Source organism: Tiliqua scincoides, chromosome 2, assembly GCF_035046505.1.
Source record: "Tiliqua scincoides isolate rTilSci1 chromosome 2, rTilSci1.hap2, whole genome shotgun sequence".
Lineage (NCBI taxonomy): Eukaryota > Metazoa > Chordata > Lepidosauria > Squamata > Scincidae > Tiliqua > Tiliqua scincoides.
Genome location: NC_089822.1, coordinates 105,570,095 through 105,580,796, shown reverse-complemented (window position 1 = coordinate 105,580,796; position 10,702 = coordinate 105,570,095). Strand labels below are relative to the sequence as shown.

Here is a 10,702-nt window from a genome sequence, read left to right as displayed (position 1 = left end):
GAACCAGCCAGTCCTAACTGGATGTTTTGGTTAAAAAATCCTACTCCAAGTACAGAGCAAAATTCCTGTTTGTATACACATTTAAACATTACTACCATCTTTCCATTTTTGCTACACTCATTCTTCACAGATTTAAAAACCAGACAAGGTTTTTAACAGGCCATTGAACCATACCACAGATCAAAACTACAATAAAATCAACTTCTTGCTCCAAAGAGAACTAAATACAGTCTTTCTTCCTGTCCCAAGGACATCTTCAGATCTGCTGATGCTGAAGAAAATATGCTGCCATTACATTTCATCCGAATGTTTTTAATAAAAAGTTTTTTTTCATACATCTGATACAAAATGAAATTAGCAAAATCATTTGTTGGGCTGAACCCCACCGATCTGATTTTTCAAAAGTCCCATGCAGCTAGCTTTGTTTCTTCTTCATGATTGAAGTCCAGTTTCGGAAAGAGCCTCCCTCATTTGCATCATTGACTTTTCGGAGGCTTATAATGAGTTCTGCAGCGTTCATTAAATACCTAGGAGAACAAGATAGAAAGTTATATCTTGAAATAAGCATTGTTAAGATAAGTGAGGTGGACTCACTGATCAGGAAACAAACTGCAAAATCTGATGTGATATCACCACGGAAGCAAACATATTAAAGCATTGTAAAAGATTTATTAAAACCGACCTACATGTTCAGAGAAAGGTATGACATTCAGCCCTTTGCACTGTAAAGAATGTGGGAAGTTGAAATATTAGAATGTTATATTCCGTGAGCCAACCAGGTGCCAACCAGCTGCACATGAATACTTGGTATGTCAGGCAGAAGACAAGGCTGGAACCCTTCTCCCCAACTTGTTAGCTTTTCATCATAGGGGAGCACTGAGCTGTACAATTCTGTATCTGCAATCCAAGATGGTACACTGTCCTAAAAGTTTTTTATTACTATGTAGATTGGCATAGACAGCTTTGTACTTAATGCTCTCATATTCCATGGCCTGGATGAAACATTCAAGTGGAGAAAGTACTGTGCATTCAGCTTAATATGGGTATTGTATAATCTTCTGATGATGAACACAAAAACATGTAACTGCTCTATAGACACTCTTATCAATATGCATATTTCATATTTTGATATTCTGTTTTTTGTTGTAATTTGCTGTCATAGTCATCTTGAACATTTAGATAGAAAGACAGAATATAAAGATTTTTTTTAAATAATTATCTTCCACACTTGCCAGTTCAGTCTGTACCATAGTACTTTTAACCCCTTCAGAAGTGTCACCATTTTAATGCACTGCATTCACACAGAAATTAAATTCCAAGAAAGGCATGCTTCATACCTTCCAGCTTCTATCGTTCACCACTTCTTCAACATTCAACTCTGACTGCATTAGTTTCAACTATGGAAGAGAGGAGAGAAATGCGATGAAAACTTCCTCTAAAAAAATCAACACCTGCTCTGTAGCGGCCTCTTGTGAGCAGCCTGAACATTTTCTTCTGACAAGATGTCCTCAAGGAACCAGAAATACAATCTGGCCTTCCCCCTTCTTCAACTCCTCTTCTTGATGCTTAATTCAGTTCAGTGAATCCTGGTCACTGGCTTTTGATGCCAGTATACTCAATGAATACAGCAGTTTTAGCAACCATTTTGCGAATGAACGAAGCCTATACTGAATTGAGCTGCTGGTTCAGTTTATAAAAGACTTTTTATTCCACCTGCAACTGGCTGTCTCAGACTGGGAGTCTTTCCCAGCAATTTTACCAAAGATGATTTACCTAGAGATGCTGAGGATTAAATATGGGACTTTCTGAGCACAAAAGTGTTAGAATAAGGCTAGGCTTAACAGAGCAGTTACCAGTCAAAGGAGTTGCTCTTCTACCCAGGCTGCTTGCAACTCGCAAGGCACAAGAAAACTTGAGGCAAAGAGCTTCAAAGCTAAAAGAGAAAGTTTACTTACAACTGAATGCAAGTTCATACACCTACTGAGTTATATCAGAAGTTCTCAACACTTAGAAGACCAGGAGCCCTAGATAGCTGCTCCTGGATGCATTCAAGTACAATAAAAATGACAACTAAAAGCTGAGACTGAGAAACATACATCTACACAAAAGGGAGTAAGGAAAGAAAAGAATATATACTCTAAAAGGATGAGGAAATCAAAGGACACATCCTTTACAACAACTACTAACAGGTGCAATATTATTTCAGAGGATTATATGCTGCCCTCTGCTGGTGCATGCAACTCAGTGTTGCAATTCCCCAACAAAAAGTAGTGAACCCATAGACTTGACATCCAGCATTATAATGAAGCTACTTGGATCTGCACCTGCCAAATGGCTGGCAGAAGTCTGAGAAGTTCCACATTGGTATTTCAGGCCTGGGAAGGGGAATAGATCCCACCATTTGGCAGGTGCATGCGCTAGCACTTCCAATCCCATCCCCCTCCTGGGCCTGATCCACCCCCCTCCCTGCCCCTGTTCCTCTTCTCCTCCAGTCCCTGCACTGTCCAGCAGGAGCATACCTGCTCGTTGTGGGCACAGCACCAGGGGGATGGTGCAGACCTTCCCATCGATGCTGCTTACTCACCAAGTGTCAGAAAGTGCTTTACAGCACAACTGCGACACCCTAGGCCCGTGCATTGGTTGCTCTGCCTCAGCATAAGGTTAGCATTGTGCTGCATGTCTTTGATTTTTTCCCGCTTGTAATTATCTATTGCAAATTTTAGATATAACAGTGAAAATTAAGAAAATCATAGAACTCTTAACACTCACCTTTGTTTGCTCTTTCCTGAGCTTTTTTAACAACACTATGTCATCGAGAGACTTTTTCCTTTCTTCCTGCAGCGTTTTTACAACATTAGAAGTTTGGGCAATACAGTTCTTGATTATTCTCTCTCTACTTTCATGAGCCTCCGTCAGCTAAATAAATGGTGAAAACAACAATAAAGAGAACAAGTGAGCAAATGAGTCCACTTAAAAGGACAATTCAAATAAGAGTACAATCTAACGAGGTCTACTTAGAAGTAAGTCCTATTTTGTTCAATGGCGCTTACTCCCAGGAAAGTGTGGTTAGGATTGCAGCCTAACTGACTTAAGACTTTACAAGGGTTCAAGAACTACAATTTAAAATCTACACAGAATGGGTATTGCAAAGACCACATTCCTCTACATTATTATTATTAATATACTGCTTTTCAATAAGAGTGGTTCACAAAGCAGCTTACATAATAAAATAAATGAACAAATGGTTCACTGTCCCCAAAGGACTCACAATCTTTTTTTTTTAAAAAAAGGAGTGACACCAGAAACAGCCACTGGAAAAGACACTATGAAGAAGGGACCGTTGTTTTAGTTATGTTAATACCACTGTGCATTATTTCTGGATTGATTTTTTTCTTGTGTATTTTAAAAGATTAATTCTGGACAAAGCAGTTTATTATGTAAATATTAACTCTGTTTTACATTATGTAACTTGAGCTTGTGCATTTTAAATTCAGTTTGTATACTGATGTTGTCTGAAGATTAATTCAATACATTATACATATGGCTCTCAATGGCTAGTGGTCACAATTTTCCTTTTCAGTATGTATTCCAGCATCAAGGTTCCCTGTCTGCCACACACCGTACAAGAATTTAACACCACATAATATCATACGTTGGATTTTCATAAAAATAGGAAAGGCAAGACCCTTGCATTTTCCTTAAATGTCCTGATGTGTTTAAAGATGCAAGGAACGTCCCCTTCCTTACATAATGTGCAGACAGGAAAAACATGCACAACAAGGGGAAATCCTTCAACTGCTGTACACTGGCCATTTCCTAATGAATCTGTCCAAAGTTTGAGCGGTTTATGTCACTCTAAGCCAAATTTAGAACAGTTTGAGCACAGTTTATTACTATTTAGAACATTACCATGTTAAGCTGGAGACTACAGTCTAATCCCTCTGTTTGAACTATGTAAGTGCTCCCATGCTTATATAACATTATGAGGATTACTGGTTAACAACAGAACATCTGTTTAATAATTATTATTGTTGATAATTTCTTTAGAACAGCTGACTGTGCGTCTTCCACAAATCTGAAGAAAACTATGTACCGGAACTTCTGTCTTGCAAGATGTTTTGCCAGATTCCCAGTCCAAGCTTCACCTACATAACTTATACCCACTTTAATTACAGGTCCAACTTTGTTATACATGGATTTTTTATACATGGATTCGACTCAACACAAATGGCCACTGCAAATGAGAAGGAATGTGCTGATCCTTGGAGAAAGGGGAAAATGCATCCCTTTAAAATCAGTTTATAAAACTGCTTTTCTTACTGTTGTAGAGAGATAGTCATGCAAGTGATTACATGTATAACCTAATTATCCACAGATTTTTCGATCTCACCATGATGAGAAGGGCCTTTTAAAGAAAAACAGTAGTTTAACAATAGCCTCATTAATGTGAGAGAGGGAAGGCGACTGACAATCCATCAATCACTCTCTCTCCTGGCAGCTTGACTCCAAGGCAGCGACCCGACCCGACCCAAACCCTCCCTTCCCTTCCTCCTGAGCATGTGAAAGAAAGATAATCATTTTGCATTGGTGAAGGGAGTCGTCCCTGGCTCTTGAAGCCTTTCTAAGTGCCTGAAGAGAGATCAATTGATGGACTGTCTGCCTAATGTCTGTTTTACATCACAAAGGTCAACAAGGCTGTTTTTAAATCCCCTAGCAAAGGGTCATTGTTTTTTAAATGGATTTGCTTTAATGTGATTTTTGCCATTCAGGGAACCTCTTCATTTGAAATAGCTCTAATTCTGCCAAAAGCACTGATGGGTAGTGCCCCACCACCAGAGTGGCTAGCCTGTTCAACCTGTAGAGGTCCTCCTTTCCCTCTCCCACCAGCAGCTTCTCTGGCCACCACAGCAACACCTTGATCCTCAGCAGCTCTTGGACTTGCCAACCACACACTAGTCACCAACATCTCCAGCGGCCTCTGTGCCTGCAGTCTTCCATAGTCTTCATTCAGTCCATCCGTCAGTCAGTTCATCAGTAAGTTAGTATGCCCACCCATCCTCTTTTCTTCAAGATCCTTCCTTTAGCTCCCTCAGTCTCTCCAAGTGCCTTCCTTCTACACCCACACACTCTCCCTGCTCCAGGTGCTGCTTATATCCCTGGGGACATTGCCTCTAGTGCAGTGGTTCTCAAACTGTGGGTCGGGACCCACTTGGTGGGTTGCAATCCGATTTCTGGTGGGTTGTGAGAAGCTGGCGGCAGCCATCTTGGAAGATGGCAAAAGACAAGCGGCACCATTTTGGAAGTGGGCAACGCCTGGGCGTCACCATTTTAAGCTTCCCAGCATTGAGACGTAACTAAGAGCGGCTTGCACATGTGCAAAGAAAGCAGCGTGCTTTTCCCCAGAAAGCGTGCTGCTGCCTTCCAGCTGGACCTCCCTCTGCACTTGCAGGCTTCCCTCAGGGGGGCCAATTGCGGACTGTAGGCTTGGATTGCAGGCAAAGAAGGACCGGAGAGACGTGGACAAGCCAGTCAGGCTTCTCCCCACCAACCTTTGTCAGCTTGGCTGCCTTGATGGGATAGGCTGCCTGAGGGTTGCAAGACAGAGCAGCTTCCCCCCCCCCCAGCTAGACTGGGCTGGAGAGTGTAGGCCCTGAACACAGGGCTTGGGTGAGTAGAGGCAGACCCACATGATCTCCCCTCTTGTGAGCCCGCCTTGAAAGCAGCATTGCTACTGCTACCGCCGCCACCCCACTGCTGTTCTCGTCCTCTGCATCACAACCTCTCTCCCTCTCTGAAATCGCCTGGAAGCCATGATCCTTTCCTGCCCTGGCTAGCACATCCTCTCTTTATGTCTTTGCTGGGGTGAGGGGGGATCCCTGGTTGCGTGGCTGCCAAGAGAGCAGCCAGGAAGGGGGGAGGAGGTAGGGCAAGCCTGGCATGTGGGGGGGAAGCACTCAGGGAGAGTGCTGCTCCCCCAGCCACTTCTCTGATGTGCTTCCTTCCCCTCTTCTTACTTCTCTCTTAGGCTGCAATTCTGTCTACTCTTACCTGGGAGTAAGCCCCATTGCCAATAATGGGAGTCAATTCTGAGTAGATGTGCTTAGGCTTGGCGGAGATGAGGGGAAGCGTCCCTGCTTATCTTCCTTCTGAGGGGATACTACTGTTTTTATTTCCTTTATTTACAAAAGCTCAAGTTACTTCTTGTATTGAGGTGCATGAGTAGGGTGCACTTGTTTCTGGCTAGTGCTGAGCACAGCATCAATAGACACATCAATGTTTGTTAGTTTCAAGCACAATACAAGAAGTAGCTTGAGATTTTGTAAATAAAAACAGTAGTAAATACACAAATATTTTGTTCCAGATGTTTTATTTTTTGCTTGATAGCAATGGTAGTGACAGCAGGGAGAATTGGAAGAAGCTTCTGAGCTGGAATACTGTCTCTTGTCATTTACAGTTTGAGTTTCTAGGCAAGAACTTCCTGCTTGATGACATCACTTCTGGCTCTGACATCACAGTGATGTCACTTCCTGTTTGAAGATGTCATTTCTGGCTATGACATCACTTCCAGGTTGCTGACATCACTTCCGGTGGGCCCCAGACAGATTGTCATTCTCAGAAGTGGGTCCCAGGCTAAAAAGGGTGAGAACCACTGCTCTAGTGACTGCAGTTGTGCAGCACACTTACTTTTAAAGCCTAGGTTTTAATCCTATGCTTGCCTGCCAGAGCAAGGGACCACTGTCAACATCACACCCTATCTCCTTGAGGGATCTTGCACATTTCCAATACACAAGCCATGATATAAGTAGCAAAGTCTACTACAATACAAAAAATGAAATGATATAATGTGCTCACTTTGTGGCATGTCATTAAACGTTCAAAGGGCCTGTGGCACAAATACACATTTGGTAAGATGTCAATTTAAAAAAAGAAAAAATCACATACACATGAACGATAGAAGGACAACAAACACATTTACCGATTGGTAAAGTTCTTTACAAGTTTGGCTAGCGTCAACTTGTCCTGCAAAAGACGCTGTAGGAACAGTAGTGTTTAACTCATGGACTATTCGGTCATCGATTGTTCTCATCACTCTGAGTAACTCCTGTTGAATAAAAAAAAATAGGCATATTGATTCTAAAACCTAAGTGAAAGGGGGAAAAGTGAGAAAAAGTATTAGCTGGCTAAGAATCCCCCATGGATCCTCCCCCCCCCCCCGTGGATACCGAGGGTCCATTGTATTTCCTTCATGCTTCCTCTCAAATCCTATAGGAACGAAGAGAATTTATAGCAGTGGATACCAGCTCCTAAACAAGGAATGTGTATATGATAATAGGCCTATGCAGATAGGTAGATCTATCCACAGGGTAGATGGGACTTGTTAGGCTGGGAAGGCAGCTCATCGGAGAGAAGGAAAACTCTGATCCCAAACCTCCACTGCCTTGTGGCTACATCCAGTTATGGAAAAGACTTCAGGAGTCAACCTCGAGGCAAAATCCGGAGCCGGAGTCCCTAAGGCAATTCATGGCTGAACACAGTCACATTCTGGCAACTCCTGCAACGCTGCTGGAACCAACCGTATTGGCTTCTGCCTTTCCATTGGACCATTTCAGCAATGTGGAGAGGGAGGATTTGCTGCATGGGTAACAGTCTATCCTCCATATCTACCTTACCCAGGCTTCGAGCACTGGAGAGGACACTGTTCCGGAACCACTATTCAGAATGCGATACCATAGTCTTCCGAGACTGAAGGATGCCAACTGTATGCAGAAAATATTCAAGTGGGGAAGTGGGCCCAGACACAAGGGAAGGGAAGCATGCTGGCTAACAACGCCCCCTGGTACTATACACACTCTATTCTTCCTAAACTCAGCATGCTCTGAATAGACAGCCACTCAAAATCTTTAGGAGGAAAGTACTTACCTCTGCTAAGTAATGAACACAGGGAAATAAAGCAATATGACTATGGAGCATGTTGGCATAGTGACATGTTCCCATTCAATCATACCCAAGGTATACTGTACCCATTTGAAAAACATCTGCATAAAGCTACGACTTCTTGCAGGCTGGGAGCAAGGCACAAAACAGACGCTGTGCCTCCACTGACACTAGTAACAGAACTACAGGAGCGCTTATCACTTCAGTGAGAAGTGGACAGGAGGAGCCATCCAAAAGATGTAAGGAAGAATGTTAAGACTACTTCCAACACCCCTAAAAAACTTCTGAATGGGCAAATGTGTGAATTGGCATGTAAAAAACCATCAACTGTGATATTCATGCATACATTTCACTGGTAACTGATGCCATTATAATTGTATCTACAGAACTTTGCTGTTGCATTTTTTCCTGCATTCACACATGCGGTCATCAGACAACAAGGAAGCATGAGTGAGTCAGCACGGAAAACAAGAATATAGTATTGTTCTGCTAAAACAAGGGCTGATCTGAAAGAGCCAGGATGAGCCTGGATTGCAAAGAAGATGTAGCAGTGGTTTGGGAGTTGGGCTTAGACCTGAAAGGTCCATGTTCAAATCTCTGTTCAGCCATGAAGTATCCTGGGTGACTTTGGGCCAGTCACTCTCTCTCAGCCTCGCTGACCTCATAGGGCTGTTGTGAGGACAAAAAGGAGGAGAGGAGCTATGTATACCACCACCCTGAGCTTCTTGAAGAAAGGGCAGTATAAAAATGTGAAAAATAAAGTGACTGACTAGCTGCGTAGGGTGGCAGCTAAGAGACTGAGAACCCCCTCCTCCTTCAGATCTTCAGCCCCCACCTGCAATATGTGGATAGTAGTAGTACTAGCAGCAAGTTTTATGCTATTGTGGCAAGGATTACAACTTTGGACTTTGAGCCCAATCCTATGCATACCTACTCAGAAGTAGTCCCGTTACAGCCACTGGGGCTTACTCCCAGGTAAGTGTGGAGAGGATCGCAGACTTGGAGCCCTGTCCTGTGCATGCCTACTCAGAAGTAAGTCCTATTACAGCCAATGGGGCTTACTCCCAGGTAAGTGTGGAAGGGACTGCGGACTTGGAGCCCAGTACTGTGCATGCCTACTCAGAAGTAGTCCCATTACAGCCACTGGGGCTTACTCCCAGGTAAGTTCGGAGAAGATGGCAGCCTTGGAGAGCCCTCGGGCGCCACACAAGGAGGCGGGAGGGCAGTGCTGGGGCAGGGGAGGGGCCGGCCGGCGGCTGCCGAGCCCTCCAGGGCGCGCTGTGCCCTTCCTCCCACCGGGCAGCCAGGGAGCAGGGGCACTCCGGCTCTGCACCCGGGAACGAGACGGCCTTCGCGGCCTGAGAGCACCCAGGCCGTCCCCACTGCGAGCGCTGGCCGAGCGGAGCCCCCCGCAGGCCGCCCCCGCCCAGCCTTCCGTACCTGGAACTCCGCGAAGTCCTCGCAGCTCAGACCAGAGCTGGGCGCAGCCATATTGCAGTGGCCGGAGAACCCGGCGGCAGCCAATCAGGAGGCGCGACACAAACGCAGTCCCGCCCCATTCGAGGGTTCGATAGGAAGGCGGGGGGCGGGGCCAGCAGCCTGCTGCTCCTTGGTGGGGCGGGAAGGGAGGGGGGCCTGAGTGTTCGCAGCCCTGGGAACTGGGCACCGCTCCTGCAGTGTAGGCACAGTGAACTGGGCAGAGGTGTGGGGACAGTTCCTGGTCTGATTGTTCTCTCCTTCCTCCCCCCCCCCGCCCCTGCAAGAGTTGCTCAGAGAAAATGGAAGGCAGTCGTGCTTTCAGGCTGCAATCCTACCCACACTTTCCTGGGAGTAAGCCCTATTGACCATAATGGAACTTACTTCTGAGTAGACAGGCATACGTTAAAAATAAAAACAAAAAAAACCCAAGGTCAATGCATTTCCATTGATCCCCTCAAGAATGCAGTCCAGGACTGCCATATCCAATGCTCAAGTTGTAGTCCTATCAACTAGTCCAGTCAACTAGGAGTCATCCTCTTCAGGTCCCATTGAATTCAGTGAGACTTTTCTGAGTAGACATGCACAGGATTGGGCTGTAAGTTCCCTTTGATTCATTGGGATTCATTTCTGAGTAGAAATGCTTGGAACTGAACTTTCAGTTGCGTGCAGTAGCCATGAACTCCACTGACTTGCTTGCATTAGTGTTGTGTGTTGAAATGTTTCAAAACTAAAATAAATAAACAAAATGTTTAAAATGAAATAAGGCTTGAGTTAGAAAAAGCATGAACTCTTGTCCTTGCCAGTGTCTTTTATTTCTGGGGACCAGGCCTGCTGCTGCCTAACTACAGCTATGCTAAAACCCCGGAGTAGTCTCTATGAGTAATATTCTCACTTTGACAAAACATCTCCTCTAAACTTTTAAATTTGGAAGGTGGAAGTTGTCTGTGACAGTATCCATTATATGTCTATGGTATACCCAGGACTAGCCCAAGACTTTCCAGTGTCTCTGGGTCCAGTCCTATCCAATTTTCCAGCACTGGTGCAGATGCAATGCAATCCCCCTTCCCCCCCCCCAACAAATGTTCCCTTATCTTAAAGAGCCTTCTGTCACTGTCTCCCCACCACAGGATGCAGCACATGCCCCATAGGCACTGGAAAATTGGATAGGATTGGGTGATATGTCAAATATTGCCCCCACATACCTATTTTCCAGTCAAAAAATGAATGCAGCACTCGTGATATGCCAGCCTTTGCCCCATCCACACCCTACATTGGAAAAAGAAGAGGA

The 10,702-nt window shown here is 44.6% G+C and overlaps 1 protein-coding gene across 1 annotated transcript; it reads right to left on the bottom strand.

Moving 5' to 3' along the window:
• Positions 1 to 296: 296 nt before the first annotated feature.
• MIX23 (mitochondrial matrix import factor 23) lies at positions 297 to 9,449 on the bottom strand. The gene is made up of 5 exons (XM_066617029.1): positions 9,376 to 9,449; positions 6,977 to 7,102; positions 2,770 to 2,916; positions 1,338 to 1,397; positions 297 to 527 (listed from the first exon to the last, which is right to left on the bottom strand). Exons 1-5 carry the CDS (start codon positions 9,424 to 9,426, stop codon positions 477 to 479), a joined length of 435 nt encoding a protein of 144 aa, XP_066473126.1. The 5' UTR covers positions 9,427 to 9,449; the 3' UTR covers positions 297 to 476.
• Positions 9,450 to 10,702: the final 1,253 nt, after the last annotated feature.